Source organism: Euprymna scolopes, chromosome 3, assembly GCF_053919585.1.
Source record: "Euprymna scolopes isolate OS-2025 chromosome 3, ASM5391958v1, whole genome shotgun sequence".
Classification (NCBI taxonomy): Eukaryota; Metazoa; Mollusca; class Cephalopoda; order Sepiida; family Sepiolidae; genus Euprymna; species Euprymna scolopes.
Window position 1 is genome coordinate 121,781,726 of NC_136484.1, and position 25,070 is coordinate 121,806,795.

Consider the following 25,070-nt stretch of genomic DNA (forward strand, 5'->3'; position numbering starts at 1 on the left):
CTATATAAATTTCAGCTTTTCGTACAGCAAAAAAAAAAAGAAAAGTTTTCTCCTGTGCGATAGGTGAACATTTTATATGCACTTAATTGAAATTTTGTATATTTTTATATCATGAAAATCTATGTCCGAAACAAGTGTACGCCAAAAAATATTCCTTGCATTTACTGAATTTTATACGGTATTGAATTAAATTAGACCTTTACGTCTATACTACGGAGTGATAACTAAAACCTTTTGTTGCAATATTTTTAACTAATAATGGGGTAGATATTTAATTGGTATCCACATCACCAATATATGACACAAGGTCAGAAAGTGGGGATCTCAGCAAGCTCCTCTAAAGGAGGGGCCCTCTTGCAGGTAGAAAAATTGTCTGAGTATCCCCGTCGGCATTCCCCGATCGGGACGCCTCAAGCAACAAGAAATAAACTTGGCCCACCTGAAAGCCGGGTAGTAAGGCCTGGAAGAGTGGATCTCCTGAGTAATATCAAGGCGGTGTACCTCAGTCTGACAGGTACTGGGCTGGTTCCCAGCCCTGCACCTATAGGAATAAGTGTCAAGAACGGATCTTTGACGAGTGCTTTCTACCCAGTCTCCAAGCCGTCAGAGCAGCAAGGTGACTCATCCTCACTATAAATGTTTGGATATTTTATTTACAAATGCTGCTGCTAGGCATTGACGAATCACATTAATTCACGTTCTGCTATCAACCAATCAGAAACCAGAATTGCTCCATTAAAATTAAACCTTTTTAACAACGTTGCATATGTTTGCTCCGAGTCAACACGAGAAGGATCTTATGCTCTTTAGCTGCAAAATTATAAAGTCCGGAACCTGTACAGAACAGTTGTCCACTGAGAATTCATCATCTCCAGGACTTGTATAGAATAATTACCCATCAAAAACTCTTCTGAAACTGAACATGGCTTACAACCTAAGAACCTTTGTATTTTATATATATATATATATATATATATATATATATATATATATATATATATATATATATATATATATACACACTAGCATGGGTGCCCGGCGTTGCCCGGGTGTTTTGAGGTGTATGCTGAGCAAAAAAAAAAAGGGTAAATTTTTTTTTAACTTTGATCCCTATTATAACCCCCTAAAATTGATTGTTTTGGGCTCAAATCAAGTTAAGTTAGATCCATGTCAAAGGAATCTATATAAAAAATTTCAAGTGTTTAGACCCAAAATTGTAGGATGAGTTTGGTAGAGTTCTCAAAAATCAAATCGTTGAACCTTGTACCCTTAATCGCAAAATTTCTGCCCGAAAACCAATCACATCGATTTTCCCAAATCTCGGTACCCTGTATATCGAATTTCGAGTCTGTAGACTAAAAATTGAGTTATTGCGTAGGGAAATGTACAGACACACACACGCACACACTTTCACTTTTATAGATATATATATGCATATATAGATATTATATATATATATATATATATATATATATATATGAAAATTTTTAATATCCACATAGATGTTTTATTTAAATCGTGACTCCTCAGTGTTGCTAGATCTTACTCTATTTCCAGATGTAGGATCTGGACCTGGGATTAAAGTCATTTTTGGTTTCTATCTAATGCATTTGCCCCAACGGCCACCGCGAGAAAATGCGCCAAAGAAACGGAAATATTCTTGTTATTAAGCAACACAAAGGAGAGAGAATTTTGCAATATTATTGTAGAAGCACTCTATATTTCCCTTATGGAATGTCACTTCTTGAAAATAGCTTTAAATGATTATTGATAATAGTTTTCTATACCGATATGTTTATCTTTGATCTTAAAGATGCATCGGTGCGACTAGACTAAATTGTACTTGGAGCCGAAGAACTATAATCTCTAACGGTAACATTCCTTCATCGTGAGAAAACTTTATGTATGTAATATTTATGTATGTAACATTTATGTATGTAATATTTCTTCCCGTCATTTTCGTGAGAAACGATCTAAGAAGTGAATTACATAAAATACAAAGAAATACCAAGTGGATTTTATAGTCAATTCACAAGAATAGAAATATGTTTTATGCTATTAAAACATAGGAAAATCTAATAAATCAAACGCCAATTATCTCAGCTTCACTAGCATATTATACCTTTGTTTTTAATATTCAAACAGTAAGAGGAACGTTGGTAAAACCGCAGTTTAGTGGCCTGAACATAATGCGATAAAAAATATGTAGAGATGATAATGTTTTATCTTGTTTTTGTTTTCTTTTTTAAATATTAGTAAACGAGGAACCGTTTCGAGTTAAAATCTATTTAGTATTACGTTTGTAATATTAGGATAACCTTTTAATGTGTAAATATGGTGATACAGTCACAAATAAAAAAATAAATATGGGGAAGTCTCAATATGAACGGAAGTAAGCGATTAGGTCGGTATATGTACACATCTCAAGATTTTAATTCAATAAATTTTTACTCAAAATGGTTCATTCACTTATAACTAAACAAAACCTCAAGATAAAGCGATATATAACAAATAACACCTGACCTGAGAGCCTAACATTCATAGAAAACATGTATTCGGACAAATACATTGAGGACATTTTCTAGACTGCTGAGAAAGTTGGTTTCCTCTATCGTGATAGAAAATTATTCGCACTAAAGGGCATCCTATATCTTTTATAAAGCCACAATTCGCCCATGCAAGGAGTATTGTTTCACATCTGGCTAGTGAATCTACCACTGCTCCATCACTTTTAGACAGTCTGAAAAAGTCAAATCTCACTGGTCCTGCACCACAGAAGAGACGTTGTGAGCCTATCCTTGTTTTATCGTTATTTTCATGGCAGGTGCTCGTCTGAACTCCAATCCCTGCCCCCCCTCGCCAATCTTTCACGAAAAACACCCGTCTAGCTGAATTCACTGTGAAAAATTTCCCCCACTCTATATCTGTGCCTAAATCAAAACGCGGATTCCATGAACAAAGCTTCTTTCTTAGAACTGCACGCCTGTGGAACTCTGTTCCGTCTGCCTGCTTCCCTCCGGACTACAACTTGGATGTCTTCAAGTCCAATGTTAACAAATTCCTAATGAACAGCCCCTTTAAGTAAACACTTCATCAAATCTCCACACTAACGTAATGTACTTGCAATAACCCTTATCCCCGAGTGGCTTCCGGGCCTTGATAAGTGGTGATCACTGTGTAAAAAAAAACCGTCGGCTAAGATCCAATAATATCACATCTCTATGCCTGTTTCACACTTAATTTAATATGCTTCGATGGACTCATCGCATCTGTTCCCCTTCGACGTACATACTCTGGACTAACTCGACAAGCAGCAAAATCTCACCTCTCTTGCGAGTCCCTAGATGCCGTAAAGCCTTCTACTCTAATAGTTTTTTCCCCCTCGGACTGTTAAACTTTGGCATTCCCTTTTTGCTTATGGCTTCCATGATTGTACTAAACTGCAGAAATTTAAATGTAGTGTTAACAGGCATCTCGCTGTTTAACTTTCCCGAGGTTCCGTTTCACACAAACCCAAATAGTGGTCCATTACATTCGAAGCGACAACATTTATTATTTGGTGCAAAGAGAAAAATATACATTTATCTCCTGTACAAAATTTTTCAACGCATTCTGTTCAGGCCACTAAACAATATTTTTACCGAAACTTCTGTGAAGTGATACGAAATCTGTTTTCACAAAATTTAAGATCGATATCCAACTCAACTGATCTTATAAACTACTTCTGGAAAACATTAATTTTTGTGACCTTCAACGTGTTACGTTTCTGAATTTTTGATACGAAGATTGATCATTCGTGTTTGGATTTTTCACATTATTTCTATTTTATGTGTTATTTTCACAACGTTTTGGTCGATATAACTTCCGATCTGCTTTAAGTGTATCTTACCGAGCTCTGGGATCTGTACGAGACTCTACAGAATCCAAATAATATGAACAATCAATCCTCATCTAAAAATTCCAGAAACTCAATATCCAATCAGTGCGCATTGTAAAGATTCCCGCGTTCGATAAAATACGCATGAAGAGGGTCGAAGGCTTCATCGATTATACCGTTGTTAAAATAACATTTAAAATAACAGTAGACGGAAGAATCCGAAGAAGACGAATCCTCAAGTATTTCAATATTTTCTACTTTAAAAAGTTTGGTAATCAAACGATTGGACAGTTGTAGAAATATATGCGTGTATCAACTTCGTAATTAACGTTACTTTGTCGCGTTTTTTTTTATTATTAATTTTTCCGCGAGAATAATCAATCATTTTCGGCTGAAACATGTCAGTTTTTTTGTTCGATTGCATGTATTGATTTCTAATCGCTAAAATATTTGCAGTCCAACACTTCATTATTCAAATATTAAAGGACAAAATTAGTTTAAACTTGTTACGATTTTAACCATCGTATATTAAAAGTGAATCAAAACTTAGATAGACACGTATTTATACTATCTATCTTAGACTTTATAACCGTGTTGTAGTCAGCCGTGAAGCAGCTACACGATGCTGTGTTGCACAGACGAGTAGTTCTTAAAATAAGAATCTTTACTCATGAGTTTTGTTAGATTTCTGTAGAGAGAAAGAAATTATTTACAGTGATTGTAACTAGACGAGTGTCGCTGTGAATGTTTTACAGGGATCGGAGCCCGTTCGAATTCCTATCATTAAAAAAATGATGCGTATATAACTGAGTTGACTCATTACCAGGTTTTTCTAATATATAAGAATATATTTTATTTAATTTTGAATTAGATATGCGTATATGAATGATGACGAACCCTCCCCAAGTATGACAACAATACTCCATAAATATAAGAGGATACAAACTGATGCGTTATTTACCACTGCTGCAGTTTGTAGAAAATAGGTCTGATAATTATTACCACTCAGCGTTAAGGTAAAAGCTATGGTACTAAACAGGGTACACAGCACTACCAAAATCGAAATGCAAGTAGCAAGTGTATATACACGTTTAACTAGCATAATACCGCAGTCAACGAGAAGGACCATTTCAGAAAAGACCTAAACCAGTGGTTCTAAACTATTGTCTCTCGACATAATAGCTAGAAGCTATTTAATTTCATGTTTTTTCTATATGTATTTATACATATGCGGATACATATTTGTTTTACAAATTCTGCCTACCAAACTCCTAAAGTTTTATCTACAGACATGAAACTTATATATAGGGTATTCGAACCCATGCAAAACTTTATAGTAAACAGACCTCTTTCTATATATATATATATATATATATATATATATATATATATATATATATATATATATATATATATGTATGCGTATATATATTTGTTTAAAAAAATTTGCCCACCAAACTCGTCTGTTTTTTTTTGTTTTTTTTGTTTTTTCGGTTTTCTTATGGGATGCTCATTTTTAATTACCTATTACGTGTAATTACATTCATGCAGATATTCTCCATGATTTTTACTTGCGTAATATGTTTAAATAGGTTATAGTGAACACAGACCTATTTCTATATATATTTATGCATGCGTATATATATTTGTTTAAAAAAATTTGCCTACCAAACTCGTCTGTCAGTTTTTGGTCTACAGACATGAAACTTAATATATAGGGTGTTCGAACCCACGCGAGACTTTATATGTGTGTTTTAGCCGGGGGAAATCGGTGTAAAAGTTTGAAAATTAAAGAAGTGGAATTTGCCAGATGAAGGTCAAACGATGGCATAACGGATATGCATGCGTAACGTAATCGCTATTGGTTCATGTTTTAATTTTTAGCCTTGCAGCAAACATGTCTTCATAGCTCGGCGTAAACGTCAAAGGAAAAAGGAAATCGCAAGCTAAACGTTTTGGTTTCGGTTCTCGGTCGTCACAGATTTTTTAAACTTTTTAAATCATTACTGGGTCCAATATAATAAATATGAAATCTGCATTAATTAAAATATCATATTTAAGCGTATTTTACGATCGGGAAATGTCCGGCGGCCTGCTAGTAATAGTCTGCTAATAGTCGTGATTTTAAAAATAAAACAGTATTTGGGCGCCATCGGCTGGAATCGAAACCGAAAGACAAACTGTAATATTCAAAGATGACATTACCACAGCACCAACGTGATACGCACATGAACTGATTAAAAATATACTAACATGAACTGATTAAAAATATACTAACATAAACTGATTGAAAATATACTAACATGAACTGATTAAAAATATACTAACATAAACTGATTAAAAATATACTAACATGAACTGATTAAAAATATACTAACATGAACTGATTAAAAATATACTAACATGAACTGATTAAAAATATACTAACATGAACTGATTAAAAATATACTAACATGAACTGATTAAAAATATACTAACATGAACTGATTAAAAATATACTAACATGAACTGATTAAAAATATACTAACATGAACTGATTAAAAATATACTAACATGAACTGATTAAAAATATACTAACATGAACTGATTAAAAATATACTAACATGAACTGATTAAAAATATACTAACATGAACTGATTAAAAATATACTAACATGAACTGATTAAAAATATACTAACATGAACTGATTAAAAATATACTAACATGAACTGATTAAAAATATACTAACATGAACTGATTAAAAATATACTAACATGAACTGATTAAAAATATACTAACATGAACTGATTAAAAATATACTAACATGAACTGATTAAAAATATACTAACATGAACTGATTAAAAATATACTAACATGAACTGATTAAAAATATACTAACATGAACTGATTAAAAATATACTAACATGAACTGATTAAAAATATACTAACATGAACTGATTAAAAATATACTAACATGAACTGATTAAAAATATACTAACATGAACTGATTAAAAATATACTAACATGAACTGATTAAAAATATACTAACATGAACTGATTAAAAATATACTAACATGAACTGATTAAAAATATACTAACATGAACTGATTAAAAAATATAGCAGCATGAACTGATTAAAAAATATAGCAGCATGAACTGATTAAAAAATATAGCAGCATGAACTGATTAAAAAATATAGCAGCATGAACTGATTAAAAAATATAGCAGCATGAACTGATTAAAAAATATAGCAGCATGAACTGATTAAAAAATATAGCAGCATGAACTGATTAAAAAATATAGCAGCATGAACTGATTAAAAAATATAGCAGCATGAACTGATTAAAAAATATAGCAGCATGAACTGATTAAAAAATATAGCAGCATGAACTGATTAAAAAATATAGCAGCATGAACTGATTAAAAAATATAGCAGCATGAACTGATTAAAAAATATAGCAGCATGAACTGATTAAAAAATATAGCAGCATGAACTGATTAAAAAATATAGCAGCATGAACTGATTAAAAAATATAGCAGCATGAACTGATTAAAAAATATAGCAGCATGAACTGATTAAAAAATATAGCAGCATGAACTGATTAAAAAATATAGCAGCATGAACTGATTAAAAAATATAGCAGCATGAACTGATTAAAAAATATAGCAGCATGAACTGATTAAAAAATATACTGAATGTACAAAATGTATAAGGATTTTTTATTTCAACTTTGACCCATTTTTTGAACACTTAAAAATTATTAACCGGCTGAAAACTCGTAAATGAACGGTTCATAAAAGAATCCAATCATTTTGCGACTTTTAGTTTCGGAAGAGAAAATTTGTCTATCTCTAAATTTTCATAGAGTTTTATATATTAGATTATAAGAGAGATATGCTTTTACTGTATATTTCAATTTATTTTCTAAATTGCCACAAGTAATCTGAATAAAAATGTATATACACTTTAAGAACATATATATCTGAAGTAAACATACCAAACCAAAAATGCATTTAAATCACATTCGTTTTATTTTATGAGTAATATAATTCGTCTTATACGCGTTTCGTTAAGAGGGGAAATTCAAACGATGCATCAGAAAAAGAGTAATGTTCCTTGGAAAAAGATAACTATTTTATCCTTATAACTGCACTGTTAACGGAATAAATAAAATTATATATATATGTATATATATATATATGTGTGTGTGTGCATACCCTCTATAAAATATAAATGGGAATTAAACATGGCGTCTAAAGATCAGAGTGTATTTTACTGTATTAATAAACGTATTAATACTTTTAAAAGAATAGTGGCCATAGTACTATAGATAAGCCCAATAGGTATATGTATCCCAGAGATATATTAATATTGAGTAAAAAAAAACCCAGTTGATTTCCTTTACAAACTGATTGATAACTCAGTTATTTTTTTTTTTTACATACATATATATATATATATATATATATATATATATATATATATATATATATATATATAATGCTAAAAAATACTCGTCACAGGAGATGTAAAATGAATTCCTTTTAACAGTACAGTTTTGCACCACTTGTCTTTGGCGAGTATGGTCTTACATTATGTATATCTTCACTTGTCCGAAGGAACCAATGGAAATTGTGACAATAGTTCTTAATCGTAAAAGTCCAGAAAGAAATTATTTTGTTTTTGTTCTTTCTGGTAAAGCCAGTGCCAGTGCCTTTCGTGTCCGTTTTAGAAAGTTCTAAAAGAAATGAAACCTTTGTTTAGTGACTGAACTTTTAGAAAATCGAAACCCGCACTGCCAGGGGCTTATCACACACGTCCAGGATTCTCTCTAATATTTCTTCAGATCACGAACGAGTAGACTGTTTTGACAATTTATATCTGACGATAAAGAATTCGATCTGATCACATTGTGGACAGACAGGTTTAGAATAAATCACGCCTTTCTTATAGATCTCTTTGCTAACATGAAACGATCGATACACCTTAACACTATGGCCCTATCTTCAGTTTTACTGTTAAAAACTAATACATACAGATGCTCTTGTCTTATGTATTTTTTGTTTTACTTTTTTTACCTAGAGATCATCGCTTATAAAAGCCCGTAAGCCACTTTAAGTTAATGGTTAATAAGTGTTAGGAAGACGGTAAGACAACACCGTGATAATCAGTTTTTCATTTGTTCTATTTATAATAATAATAGTTATTCATTTTTTTTCTCCCTTTAGTAATAAATATAAAATAATAGTTATTTCTCATGTATTCCACTAGCAGTAGTAATATGAATACTAATAATAATAGAATTGGAAAGGAATGCCTCAGGAGAACAAAAAAGCTTCTAGAAACTAAATTATATAGCAGAAACCTAAGAAAAGGTATACATACATGGGCAGTATCACTAATAAGATACTCAGAACTGTTTATAGGATAGACCAAAGAACTGAGACAGCTCGATCAGCAGACCAGGAAACTCATGACCATGCACAATGCGCCACACCCAAAGGACGATGTTGACCGACTCTAACTGAAAAGAAAAGAAGGCGGGAGAGGACTAGTTTGTATAAAAAAACTGTGTGCATGACACAAAAAGAATTTGAAAAATACATAACGCAAAACACGGAAAGGATAATCATGGCAGCGAAGGAAACTAAGAAAATCGATAATACAGAAAGCAGAGTTAAGGATAAGATGGAACTTGTGTAAGATTAAATTATATAAGAGGCGGCTCAATAAGTACTTGTTTACATGATATTTGAAAACCTGTTATAGTGAGCTGGGATGCAGCCCCACGGTATTGTTAAACCGACGGACAGTTCTAGAGAGGAAAAAACCTCTACTCATTGTATTTTCGTTTAGTTTTAGACACAAATAGTTAAGGAATTTTTAAAAGTTGTTGTAGTTGGACGAGTTAAGTTGCAAATGTTTTAAGGGGGGGGGGGGTCTTAGACTGGAGCTCAGTTTCGATCAACACTCATTCGTGCTTTAGCATCAACTACGGCAAAGCTATAGAGGTTTCGTATCTGTCTAAAACCGAAACTGTACTATTATATCTTTTAAGGGAATGTTTATATTAGGTTTGCCACTTTTGGTCTCTGGTGACTACTGGAAGCCGAATAATTTATTTTTGATCAACGAAACTAAAAAATAAAATAATAATGCATACTGTTATGTAATATATTGCTCAAGCAAAGAAATGTAGAGTTCATTTTTCTATGTACAGTGTATGATGCGCATTGCAAAAATATTTTTATACACATATTTTTTTAATCAAAAAAGTGAAATTTCTTAATCTGTTTTATTAACTGCCTAATTGCTAATCAGCCTAGTAATTACAATGACCCTATTTAGTGCTTTGTGTAAGACAATTGATTAAATTAGATTCATACCATATTTCTCTTACTGTGTTCTTGGTTAAAGAGAAAGAACGTATTACTGTTGAAGATGAATAGTATTTGCTATTCCACATTGAAATTATTATTCAAAGAGGAAACGTTCGTGCGGATAAAATGTAAAAATCGCTTAATGCAAACGAAACAAAGAATGTCTGAAAATACTGGTATCAAAAACCGCACACTAAGCAGAATTCTATACAGTTTTTTTTTTCTTAATACTCTTATTTTTAAACTTTTTTTTTTACCCCAAACAAGACATGTTACCATTTAAACATACATAACTATTTGGGATCATGTCTAATAGTGAACTGAGGAGAATTGAGCAACGAGATGTCTGTTCACATTAAATTTAAACTTCTGCGTCTTAGTACAGTCGAGGATGCAGGAAACGGGAGCAAATCCCAAAGTCCAGCAGTCCGAGAGAAGAAACTATTATAGTAGAAGCCTTTCCTGCTTCTATGCACTTCAACAGTAAAGGGGTGGGATTTGTCTGCTTGCCGATTCAGTTGAGGTATATACGTTGAGGTGGTTGGTCACAAGATTTTATGAGTATCTGTTCCATTAAGATACTTGTTAAACAGGCACAGGGATGCAAACATTGTGACGATGTTTAAGGAATTATATCGGTCATAGAAATTGTTGAAAATCTCACTTTATCTTATCTATAAAATAAGTAATGGTTATAGTGGCTTTTACGTAAAGCACTTGATCTTGCTAAATGATCTCCGATCTAAGTACATGTATAGCAGTCTAGAAGTTGAAGAGGTCGCAGGGCGTTGTACTTTCTGCTATTCCTCAGTGTGTCTAGCTGTTTGTGCAGAATTAGACTTGTTCTCGATTACCCAATAGAAAAAGTATACTGCCTTATTTTCCTTTCACTCTAGGTTACCAGATGATCATCTTAGAATGTCTGGTCCTCTCTGCGAAATCTGGTCCTTGTGAGTCGAATACTGGCACGAGTCTTCGGTCGTTATTAGTCCTCTACATCAATCTGATACGGGCTGGCAATGAGATATGATTCAGAATTAGTATTCGTGCTAGAACAGCTGGTATGTTGGTTCTCAAGGATGAAGTTTAGTATCAGAGGAGGTATTACACTTTATTCATCAGCAAATGTTTCGTCTCTCACATTTATGTTGAAAATGTTATTTCAATTCCTCTACCTGTAGTATAAGTTCAGACTGCATGTAGTTACTGGCTTCTTTTAAAATACACCAAAACATTGATGGTTTTTTTTCCTTTCCATTTGCAAAACATAACGTTTTGTGAAGTACAAAACAAAAATAACGATTTTCCTCCACAGACGCATACACTGAATAAATATTTGAAGATATAAAGACTTCTAAGCATAACTTTTCCGAAATTACTGGAATCGGCATTACATAACCTTAGAAGGGTTGATATGCTGTAAAACAAAACAACTAAGCCGTTCCTCTGTCACGATTATGGTTGATATGAAAATAACCATTCCTTTGGTCAGTCAGTCATCTAATTTCGAAAAAGCATGTTTTGTGCTTATTTAGAATTAAACCTATTTTAAAACAAAAAGTCAGAAAATTTTTAAACAAGCTTTATGATGTACATACTTGTCATGGGATGAAGACACCATATTCCTAAAATCACGTAAATTGATCTAGCTGTCTTTTTGACGAAGTAAAACTTTACTTTTTGATCAGCTGTGTTTTATAAATAAGATAGAAACAACTCGATTTGAATTATCAAGATGAAAATCAGCTTTGTAATGGCTACAGTTTCCTATTAAAATCGCTAGAAGTCTTAAAACTATATATGAAAAAACTTTATCAATTTACGTGACTTTTGGCATATGACCTCTTGGTTCCGTGACGGGAACGTACGTCATAAAGATTTTTCTGCATTTTTTTTTATTAAAAAAAAAAGGGTTTAATGTTGAATCAGCAATGATTTTTTTTTTTTACTCAACGCGTAGATTCCATTGTTGCTCCTTATTCGAGATACATTCAAACATCTCTAAATGCCTTTATCATTTAAATAGAATATACAGCTTAATAAATCATTAAAAAAATATTTAACACGTTTTTGTATTTTGATATAAATGCGTAAATATTGTGTCGCTTTGGATATCATTTAAGCCACGACTTTTCAGTAGAACCAAAGAAACAGCTGCGCGGTGCGTGCGTTCGACGGAAGAGGGGAAAACGTATCGATCCTCGACCGGTCCAACGTCTACACTGGCTCCATTTAAGAAACCTCAGACCGTCTCTTGTCGACCATTTGGTTTTGCCAACAACAAAATTCGTCGCATTCGTTTTGTTTTGTTTGACCTCTGGAGTGAATCCGAGCCGATGGTGTCAAGTGATGGTGTGTGATTTTTCTCAAAAGACCAAAGCCATCTCCCCGCGCCCGCTTCTTCACGCTGAGCTCTCACCGACACTTATTCATCTCTCTCTCTCTCTCTCTCTCTCTCTCTCTCTCTCTCTCTCTCTCTCTCTCTCTCACCAATTCGTCACTTTTCTCAGACACTTAGAAAAACAATCTTCTCGGTGTTCATCACTGACCAAACAGTCCGAAATTCGGTATTTACTAATTTCGCCCGAAGGTCAAAAAACGTAACGAATAACGATATACGCAGACGTAGTGGAAATTATCATGTACGAACTCGCACGCAATCTACATAAACTCGCACACAAATATACTAACATACACAGAAATATACGCGTTTTATATACTCGTTTACAATACATCGATGAAATCACCAGAGTTCGGTTTCTGTCGGAGTTTCCGTATCACTTTCATCGGGAAATCTATGAATCTATATATCTCGCATTCAATTATGGATTGGATATGAGAGTAGACTAGATTCTCAAGTCATGGGTGTGAGCAAGGACTTTGAAATAACACGAAATTCAAATATACCGTACGGTCTACGCATTAAACCTAACTAACTTTAACTCTTAGACTAATGCTGAAGTTAATGGGTAGATTGCATACTGGAAGAGCACTTTTTTCTGTTTTGTCTCCACATTGTTTCATGTCTACCTGGACTTATTGTCAATTATCTTAAGCGATGCCGATTAAAGAGATATTTGGTTCAATATAACTTCACCATAGACTCTCCATGTAGGTACCTCTACGTAGTCTGTCCATTGCCCTTCGTGACGGACAAATTAGTCAGCATTCAAATTAACTTTAAATTTTGGTTAAAAAGACAAAAAACGTGTCTACTTTTTTCCGTTAATCTAATTTTATCATTGTTCTATGTCTTTTAAGATTAACTTTATTGACTTCCGGGTACCTTCGTTTCTGTTGAAGATATACTGCAGGATGTTCAATCAAAACTAAAAAAAAAAAACGTCGTTGGAACCAGTGACTATTAGTTTCACATGACCTGTAAATTTTAGAATTAAAAACAAAAAAATTAGAAAACATATATGCTATTTAAAAGGAAAATAAAAACAAAACAGAAAAATGAAATTAAAAAAACTCCCGAGTAGACACCATTCAGTGTGGAGATCTCTAGATAACATTAGCTTTTACTGTAACAACTTTTCTTTTCTTGCGAACTTCTGGAATTCCCTAACTGTTCCCTGTATCGGCACGCTAAAATTTAATTGTAAAGAAAACAAACATCTCCCTGATCACCGTCTCACTTAAGAGACACTCTATAAATCTAACGCCGTATCTTACGCCTCGATCGCAATGCGCCTTGTCTGCGATGAATTTAAATAGAAGAATAAAAGATTGACGCAATAAAAGTAAACTGTAAACTAGTTTTTTTTTTATTGCTACTCTTACGTTATCTCAAGAGCCACTCGAGGATAAAAGGTTCAGAAGACAACGTGACAATGTTATTAAGTTTCTGAATTTTGCAGATGAGGATTGCTTATTCGTATTTGGAATCTTCGGACTACTGTTCTCATCTCTAGTATCGTTTTTCGCAACATTTCCAAACGTCGTAAAAATAACTCAAGATACGAACAGTAGTCCGAAGATTCCAAATAATGCAAGTGGCAATATTAGTCTAAATAAAGTAGAAAATCCAACTAAGAAAGTGTTATATAATTTTGCCTACCTAATTAAGAAGATATATAGGGTTGAACGATGAAATTGTCGCTCTAGAAAAGACGTGATTCCATTTCCGTTTGATAAAAACCTGTTTTCTTTCTGTTGCAAATCATCTACTAGTTGGCCAGTTGTGTATAGATTCCAAGAGCCTTCTATCATGTCTGAAAGTGACACGATGTTCACCGATCGAAATCGGAGATGTGTTGCTGTACAACTCCTGCTCTCTACCGATCCAAATTATGACCACAGGACCATTACCAGCACCCTCAAAATGCATCGCTGGATTGCCAAGAATAACAGGGACGTGCTCAACGTGATAAAAACAGTTTCTTAGGCACGGTTATGATATTTGATATAATTTCAAGTCGGGGCCACACCATGCCACCTCACATCTTCGAAGTCTTCTTGAAAGTCGACACCAAAGTGCACCTGGGTGTGCTGAAAAAGTGTGATAATCCCCTGGTAAAATCAGGTGTCCGCTGGTAAACCCTGGGGGTGGTAGCAGGACTCGATGCCAGCCCACAAATCCAAAAAGACACAGGCTTGGCTTCAGAAGGAGTCCTACGATTTTGCACCCTTCTCTCACTGGCCCCCTTCCTCTCCCGAACTGAACTTGCTTAAATTACTTCGTTGGATCATAAGTCAAGAACGTCACCAACATGACTTCCCACAACACCTAAGCAAGCCAGATCGCTGTCATCTGCCGAGTATTCACTGAGCTCCCGTCGGCACTTGTGGAAAAGGTATGCTCCCAGCTCCGGATCCGTAATGAGGCGATGATTGAAGCTCAAAGCGACTACATTAATTAGATGTCAGCTCTACTACATAATCAAGTTACCTGAATTGATTTTTCAATAAAAGTTTTAAAATAAAGTTGTAATGTTGTTTACTTCAGGGCGACAACTTGATCGTTCCACTCTACGAAATCATTGATCTGGGTTTCAAGTGAAGTCGATTTCATTGCATTTTACTTCGATTAGCGTTACCGATTTTCAAAATATGGAATATATCACGTACGAGAAATGTATTACTTATGTTCTTTTCTGCTTATTTTCGATTTTTTGCTGAATTTTGGCGATTCTGTTCAAGAAGGGTTGTCAATAATAAACTTGCCCTAACGCTAACTGCCTACGGTTGGGTGGCTAAGTAAACATCAGATTCTACACACCTGCCATTTCTTTCCTAGCAGGCAGCTTTATCTCGCCATTGTATTTGCTTGCATCAGCTTATTTGATCAGAAACTACTGCGGGATTTAGGTCTAACATTACCGGAATAAAAATTTATTTATATGAGGTGCGAAAGAAGATATACACGTGCTTAAGATAAGAGATGCAGATAGGCGTTTTTTTTTACGTATTTTAGTAGTGCTTTGTTGAGAAAGGAAGAGAAAGCAAATATATCAGTGTTGATAAGATAGGATTAAAATAAAGAATGTCCTTATTTAATTACCTACCCGTGAAGTCAAAGTTAGATAGACACAAGATCATTTTTATGCGTGGATATCAAGCTCTCACAAAAGAGGGTACTTTACATAGAAGAAAACGTAAAATAGCTCCGGTTAAGAATTGAATAGAAAAGACACTTCAATTTGAATTATTGACTTGCAAAAAAAAAGTGTAAATTTGAAACAACAAAACCAAAAGAAAAGGGAAAATCGGAGTCGTTTGTTATTGTTTCTCTATTCTATTTTTCTCTTACTCTTGGTTAAAATCATGGCAGTCACCACGAACCACATTTACTCAACGAGCAATCCTACTTAAAATACCTCCAAAATTTTAAGGTTTTAATTCGTATTTATATATATATCATATACAAGATACAATATGAATTAGTTTTCTATGGACTCAGAAACGGCTAGGCTGATTTTTTTTTTAATTTCACACGAAGGTACTCGAGGTGTCTGGAAGTATTCTTCTGCAGGTTTCGTATCGAAATGCGTCCGATAAGTATCGATAATCGAAACAATCCGATTAAATAAGGAAATAAGATTTTGACTAAAATTAACACCTTTATACAACCTAACCTCACAAATACATTTGAAAAGTTTTATCACCGCACAAGCAAAATAGTTTCGCCTATAAAATTAACTTTAGATTCTTAGATAAGACAGGGGTGCGTTAGAATTTTTTTTTTTTTTTTTTTAGACCATGATATTTGACTTTTGCATTTAAAACTTTAAATGAAGTCATTATTTACAGATCATTTTATAAAATCAACAGTACATTCTCTGCAGTGCAATGTAGATTACAATGTATTGTGGATTAAGTCACTGCGGAGACACATGTGAAGCTCCTCGGTACACTGCCGAGGTGGGGGTCCCTACCTAGGACAGGCAATCAATCGATTTGATTAAAATTGGGTGACTTCACCGATTAGATGACAAAAGTATGACAGGTTGGATCATTTGTTGATCCTCATGCAATCCCGGATAACGTCGGGTCTCTTTGCTAGTATGTATATACATTTTCATTGAAAATATGGAGTAGGACAATAAACAACTAACATTGATTAGTAAGACTCTTAAGACTCTTCTCTAACGAATAAACCACTCACTGTTATTCGGTTAGTTTTAGGACCAAAAAAAAAGCAGATTATTCTCTAAGTGGCAGTGCGACTTATGTGGGCGCAAATGAGGCGAAACTGGATTTTAGGAGTGGATTTTGGCCTAAGATGCATCTAATTTAGTGGTGGGGGGCTTTTCGTAAACATAATCTTGCAACTCGTATCCAAGTTTTGTCGAATACTGGGAAATGTAATTTTTTTTATCACATCCGATTTGGATTTAAGTTGATCCTTAAGAAATTCTAAACCTGTAAATTAATAAAGAGTGTCAAAGTATGAGTACAATATTCATTGTTCGAGAAGCGACTATATTCTCACATGTTTAGTCAAAACAGTGGTTCCCAGCCAGTGTATCGTGAAGAGATAATAGCCGACTTCATTTGATTTAATTTTGTTTAATAGACATTAATTACTTAATCATGATGGCACCGTTCTATTCCAAACAAAGGAATTTCTAGAATCTAAACTTTTCCCACTTTCATTGGTAAGCTTTTTACCGTTTTGATGGGACAATAAATCGAAGTATCAGTTTTTCAGTATATCGGAAATTTGCATAAGAGCTGAATAATTTAAACCCGATTTCGATAAAGAAAACAATACCAGTTATTGAATACAGGGTATGTTGATTTAAGTGAGCAGAAGTTCTTGTATAACCTTTGTTTTGTTATTTTATTTTGTTTTGCAAAAACGTTTTATATGTAGAAAATATATACATTTTTGGATAGGTGTGTCGCGAAAATTAAATTAAAAAAAAAACATACAGTATATCACCCTATAAAAAAAGGTTGGGAATCACTGGGTTAAAGAATACTGAGGAAACAACAGGGTGCCGATAAGGCATTCGTTTACTTTGGAATTCGTGGAGTGAAATAAAACGAGTCACATGGTCGATGTAAACCGTTATGAACTAACACCGAAAAAATTTGAACATGTTCATATGTTTTTTATTTTTGTAAGCTACAACGCCATTTTCTTTTCATTTTTTGTTTCAAACAGTTTATAATTTTAAATTTAATTGCATCTTTCTTTCAGTGTGGTAAATTAAGATTTCCCACACAATGTAAATATTTCCATTTAATTAAAATGTATAACGTATTTTTTATTTTATTTTTAGCGTATTTGTGCGGCCCAGGAAAATTCTTAAAAGCCCTGACAGAAACCAGGCAGTACCTAGTGTCACCAAATCTAGTTTCTCCTCTATATGGGTAATGTACTTTGCTTTATGTTGACATTCACAACTAGTAATGCTACTCAGTGTTACTACTGTATTTTGCAAAAGGAATATCTTCGATCATTACAACTTTATCATATTGTTTTACCTATGAATTAAAAAAAGAAAGATATTTGATATACCCGTAACCCATCCGGTCACATCTATTACTAATATTTATTTGATTTCATTCTAATATTTATGAGCTGTGTTGTATTTTTAATATTCTTACTTAACTAAAAATATTTTTTTTACTTGTACATTATTATTATCATCATTATGATCATTATCATTATTATCATGACTATTATCATTATTGTTAGTATTATCAGCATTTTTATTCTAATATAGAAGTAAAGAGGCTTATTTTTTCATCTAATTTACACGTGTTTGTGGTGTGTAAGGATAGTATGTAGATTAGATCTCAATAGAAAAAGTCATTCTCTAAATTTTCATAGAAACAGTAAGACATTAGAGAGTGATTGAAAGAACCTAGGGCGATAAATACAAAGCTAACAGAGATGGGTAAATATTAAGTTAATTATAAATTACGACTAATCAAAACTATTAGTTCCGAACATAGCCCAATCCCATAACTAAGTTATATTTTATATGCATAATGTGATATTGAACTATACAAACAAATTCTTCAGGTAAACAAACGGTGATGGGCTCACATTTCGTATAATCTAATTGTTACATAGTTGGTTCGTCGAAACGACAAAGACCATCTGAATATCCTAGGAATGATCGATGGGAGTTTGTTTAAAATGAAGTTGGTGTGCGCAATGTAAGCCTCACTCTCTAGTACCAACAAGTCTGATCCAGCAGCAGGACAGTCGAAACATCTGGAGACCAGATCATTGCGGGAGCTGCCGGGAATATCGACGTCCTCTTGCATACAGTGCCTGGTATTCCAAAATCTCGTACTGGTCAGGCTCAGTGTTGCTTACCTTCAGTGATCTAACGAGAAACGGTGTTTCAACGCTAGTATGCTGTATAATTGTAACATAGGTTTTACTACGGCAACACTTTCTCGTAGAATATTACACATCTCTCTGATATTGGCTTAATTTATTAACACCTAAAAACATGACTATACCCCTTTTTTTAAATATAGACACATACTAATTGATATTACTGGAAGGAAACAATATTTTACGATACTAACAGAAAAATATTTAAAAAATCCTTGAAACCATTTACATTCAGTCCAAACATCTCAAAGTTAACATTAATTACTAATCTAATCACAATGTTATTAAGTGCATAGCGTAGTAATTAACAGATTATTAGTCGTTAGACATCGTAGTGTTGAAATTTGTATGCGCATTGCATGTAATCATGTGTAACGTCGTCGTTATTCTTCTTCAACGGTGTTATTACATTTTTAACACTCAGACTCACACGTTATATTCGTGACAGTCGCAAAGGGAAAAAATTCCGCTCAGCCTTTTTCAGTTGAAATGAAATGCATTTATTGATGATTCTTCCAAACTAACGCATTACCTCTAGTTTTAAAGGTCTCTTAGTTCATGTCCTTTTCCATGTAGTTAAATCTCCCGCCACCACGGGCCAAACGTTTATCTTTCCCATTACACAATTTCTTTTCCCCGTCGTCGCCACGTGGTGCATTTTTTTTCTTTATATTTTTTCACTTCTTCCGTTGTGACGTCACTTCGCGCACTGACTCGGTCATTTGCATATATTTAATGCGACTACCGCTGTTGCAAAGGGATGGCGTCTTTTGAAGATACATGGGGACATTCATATTTACTGGAGACGGCGGGCATGTATATTGATGAGGGGCAAGAAGAGAGAGGTTATCAGTTTTTATGTCACAAAGAAGAGGAGACATTACTTATGATGAAGAGAGGGACACATTATTTAGATGGTTTATACGTAAATTCATTTTAAAGATGAGTGCACACAATGTTCATATAAAAGATATTTCACATTACCTTTAATTGTTGAAGAATGACACAACACGAAGACCCAGTTACAAAATATGCTGTGTTATTTATTACATTCGGCCGGTTGCAGTGATGATGGTTCCAGGAATTCAAAGCAGACTATATGATTAAAACTTTCAAAACCTTCGCTTCCAAAGGGGGACCCTGCTTCTCTGACTATGTCAGTTCTATCTCTTGTCTGTCCAACTCTCTCTAATCTCCTTAAAGTAGCAAACTATATTGAAAATTCATTTTCTGGTACGACGCCATGTATGGCTTCAAACACGTGCCACACAATGCGAAAACTCCATTTCTGACCCTATTCCTGAACCTTGCTTACGAGGTTCGAATCTCGGTCCATCTAATCTCATTTTTACTTATCTAATGTTTTTCTTGCTCACAAAAAAAATGGAGACCTTTATGTAACACTGCTACCAGCGCTAGCAGCTCTGTTACACATGTAGATATGCAAGATCATTTTAAATTACTAGCCGTAAAAATAAACATTAAAATAAATACTTGTGAGTATACAAATATTGACACCATTTGATGTAATAAATCAAAAATACTCTAAAGAAAAGAAAATGAATCAGGAATCCCACGAAGCAGATACACCAATTCGATCAAAATCCAAAATAGATTTTTGAATTATTCAGATAAGGATTGATAATACAAATTATTGTAATTGTTCGGACAACTGTTTTTGTAACATAGCGCGTGTGCAAATTTCCGATATACTGAAAAACTGATGCTTTGATTTATTGTCCCATCAAAACGGTAAAAAGCTTACCAATTAATATGCGTGGGAAAGGTTTAGATTCTAGAAATCCTTTTGTTTTGAATAGAGCGGTGCCATCATGATTAAGGAATTGATGTCTCTATTAAGCAAAATTAAATCAAATGGAGTCTATTATCTTTTTGCGACACACTAGTAATCCTTCCGCGACACACTGATTGGGATCCACTGCTTTGCCTAAACATGTGAGAATATAGTCGCTTCTCGAAAAAATGAATATTGTACCCATACTTTGACACTCTTTATTAATTGAATTGTTCGGACAACTGTTTTTTGTAACATAACGCATGTGGCTAAATCAGCAGCAGCTGTAGGAGAGCTAACTAGCGAAAATATTAGCAGCAGCTTTCTTAGCAAATATGCAAATCAAGCAAGTTTGTACACGCTGACGTTACGGGAAGAAGGGGAAAAACCGAGAAAAAAGACAGCACGTATTTGAGCAAAAATAAAAAAGAAAAGAAAAAAAAGCAAGATACAGCGGGAAAGATGGACGTGTCAATGAGGTTGAGAAAGCGCTGGTTGTGGAAGAGAGAAATATTTAAAAAAAAAAAAAAAAAAAAAAAAAAAAAGCACGTTATATGTCAGAGCGTCGTAAAACGTGTGCGACCCCCCCCCCAACCTTTTGAAAGATAATGAAATGCGTTATTGTCGAAAGAACAACAAATAAATGCATTTGATTTGCACTTTCAAAAAAAAAACAAAGTCGGATTTTTCTTTTGTTTTAGAACCGTTGCAAAGAAACAATGTGTAGGTCCGAGTGGTTGAAATGTAATGACACGGTTAAAGTGTGACGGCCACGTTACGTTTTCATCTGAAGTGTTATCTCAAAACGTTTCGGTCGATGTAACCTTCATCCTTAAGGTATATCTTGACAGTATCTTATTGGTGAATGGTGGAAAAAAGATTTTGTTTCTTTTCAAATGAACGATAGTCGCTAAAATTCAAGAACGTAGAGTCGTTTCCATTTCGGTATTAATTCTTCTTCGTACAGATCTGATATAATATTTCTGAAATTTTGAGATAAGGATTGATAATATGTATTTGGATTATTCGGGCTATTCTTCTCACACCCAAGATAATAACATTAGTCTAAACAATCTAAATTATACTTGCAATGGATTGTTAAAAAAATAAAACAAATGTCTCTACTGTATCGTTATTTTCATGGAAAGTGTTCGACTGTCTATGCCCCCCTCGCCAAGCTTTCACAAGAAACACTCGTCTAGCTGAAAACACTATCAATAATTCCCCCCACTCGTTATCTGTGCCTAAACCTAAACGTAGATTCCATGAACAAAGCTTCTTTCTTAGAACTACACGCCTGTGTAATTGTCTTCCGTTTTCCTGCTTTCCAGTTGACTACAATATGGTTGTTTTCAAGTCTAACGTAAACAATTCTTGATTAGCCGTTCCACTTGTTAACAAATTTACCGAATTTCCATTTACTAACGATTACTATATTGTCCAATTTCTACTGTACGCTCTTTAACCCTTATCCTCGAGTGACCTCTTGGCCTTGATAAGTGGTGATTCCTATGTAAAAAAAAATCTTTAAACAAAAAGAAAAACTTCATGCTATTTAATAACATTTCTTGAATGAGCATATAACCATTTAATATAATACATATTACAATGTGACACAATGGAATGTGTAAATATCTCGACTCGAAAATCTTTAAAAACCTGAATATCCGATGTAGTAGCTAATCTTGGGAACATGTTTACCAGAAAGAACAGTTGGAAATAAGTCATACACCATTCACTATGACTACGAAATTCCTACAGCTACATACCTAGAAAATGAAGCTATCAAGTCTGGCATAGTGATATGGGACAAGAGGGAGAAAGTGCAACCCTAGTTGAAGTAAGCGTCCCTAATGATGCTGGCCTTAACAGAGCAGAGGAGGAGAAAATAACAAAATACCAAGGACTTATGTACGACATGAAAAGAAACTGGGATCTTAAGAAGGTATCAATCATATCAGTCATTATAGGAGCAACTGGGCTAATGAAAAAGATTTTCAAAAACTATCGTGCGAATATACCCGGTGAGCCAAGTGCAAGATAAATACAAACAATAGCACTTAAAGGGACGGTTAGAATCTTTAAAAGATCTCTCGGTTGGAGTAACTAAACTAATGGGAGAATGTTTGGCATCCGATAGAATGCCCCATTCCCAGGAAAAGCACAATAAGAAAATGAAAACAATGTATTATCACATCAACACGGATGGCACTGACATTTAAAGCCTTTATTTAAATCAACAGATGATAAAATATATGTAAAAAAAAGTATAAATTAAATCTTAATTTTGGATTAATTTATTGCAGTGATGTTAATCATTTGCTCACGTTAATTTATAAATCATTTTAGAGTAATTGAATCGAAAACTAAATCATCAGGCAAAGAAAAATAAGTTTAACATAACATTCGAAATGCTGGAAGAATTTTGTCGATAATTGTTTATTTTACCGTAATTAATACATGATTTATTAATATAATCATAAAAGTTTTTCTAACGTAATTATTACATAATTTTCAGCGTGTATCAACAAACGTTTTCGACGAAGATGCTGAATCATTGGATATCATAATGTCATGAATCATTACATATCATAATTTCTCTAAAAATTTACGTGCATTTCAGGCATGATATATTTCACGGATGTTTGTGTGCAGCTACGTATTTTTACAAAGTAAGAACTATTCTATTTGAAATGCAAAACCTACCGAGAAGGGGAAAATATGATGCTATACCTACATACCTAAATAAGAATAGTTTTAAGGCTCCTTAAATTAGTACTAGAATTCTCTGCAGAAGAAGAATATTTTCAAATTAAATTCTGAGTAATAATCAGTTCTAAGTGACTATCTTCTAAGGATTAAACGTTTAATCTTCAGTAAAAGCAATACAAAGAATATAGTTACAAACTACTATATTTCTACCAGGTCAGGACTGACGGAACGAGAGCAAGCTACTCCTAATAATCTCGCTGGAGATTTCGGAGTTAACGAAATACACCTGAAGAAAGTCAGAGGTTACATCGGTTAAAACATTAACGTTCGAGTAATCCAAATAATGCTGGATTTTATTTTATTTTCATTCTTAGTCTTTTTTCTTTGTTTTTTTTATATATATATTTTGTTGGATTTTATCAAAATATCTACAGTGGCGCAAAAAAAGCAAGTCCGCACTTGCCATTTTTCAGAAACCATAAATTTTAAACTAAATTGATTATAACTGTTTAAACAACCTACACCTCATCTGATTCGAATTTTATTCCTCTACTAGCAGGCCGTTCGGCATTGCCCGGTTGTAAAATACGCTTAAATATGATATTTTGATTAATGCAGATTTCATATTTATTATACTAGCAGTTCAGCCCAGTTTTGCTCGGGCCCTATGTACTGTTCATAACTTTATGTGCATATGTATATATAAAAAAATGTGCATATGTACGGTTATGCCTTTCTGTATAATAAGCTTCCTTAACTACAATGGAGTAAAGTAAGACGAGACTGCAGAGGTAAGTTTTTTTTAACTTTGACCCCTTAACATTTGTTTTGTGTTCAAATCAAATTAAAATGTTTGACCCATGTCTAAAATTTCAAGTGTTTAGACCCAAAATTGGGCGAGAAGTTTCGTAGAATCTGCAAAGGTCAACTATTTCAACCTTGACCTCTTGGCAGCGAAATTTTTGCCCCAAAACTGATTAAAAAGCTTGCTGCATGTCTGAGTACCCTTTATGTAAAATTTCAAATGTTTAGGCCCAAAATTGGCTTAATAGTTTGCTGGAGCCAGCAAATGTAAAATCTTTTGAACTTTGACTCCTTGGCAGCCAAATTTTCGCCCCCCCCCCTCCAAAAAAAAAAAATTAAAAGCTTGACCTATTTCTGAATACATTTTATGCAAAATTTAAAATATTTGGACCAAACATTGGCTGACTAATTTGGTAGAAACCGCAGAGGTCACTTTTTTTACTTTGACCCCAATTTTGACCCCTTAGCATTTATTGTTTTGGGCTCAAATTAAAAGTTTCATCCATGTCCAAAAACCTACATCTAAAATGCCAAGTGTTTAGACCCAAACTTGGCAGAGGAGTTTGGTAGAGTTTTCAAAGTCCAAATCTTGAATTTTGACCCCTTAACAGCAAACTTTATGGGCGAGAACTGACCAAAACGTTTTTCCCAAATCTCAATACCCCTTATGTAACATCTTGAGTCTGTAGAACGAAAATTGATAGTTATTGTGTAGG

At 33.7% G+C, this 25,070-nt stretch overlaps 1 protein-coding gene across 2 annotated transcripts in view; it reads left to right on the plus strand.

The window, feature by feature from the left end:
* Positions 1 to 25,070, plus strand: part of LOC145258239 (cubilin-like) — a 1,360,229-nt gene that overhangs the window by 1,084,911 nt on the left and 250,248 nt on the right. For both annotated transcript variants that reach the window (XM_080116206.1, XM_080116216.1), the window contains exon 15: positions 17,971 to 18,061. In XM_080116206.1, coding sequence (XP_079972332.1) covers positions 17,971 to 18,061 — 91 coding nt within the window. The remainder of the gene's footprint in view (positions 1 to 17,970; positions 18,062 to 25,070) is intronic.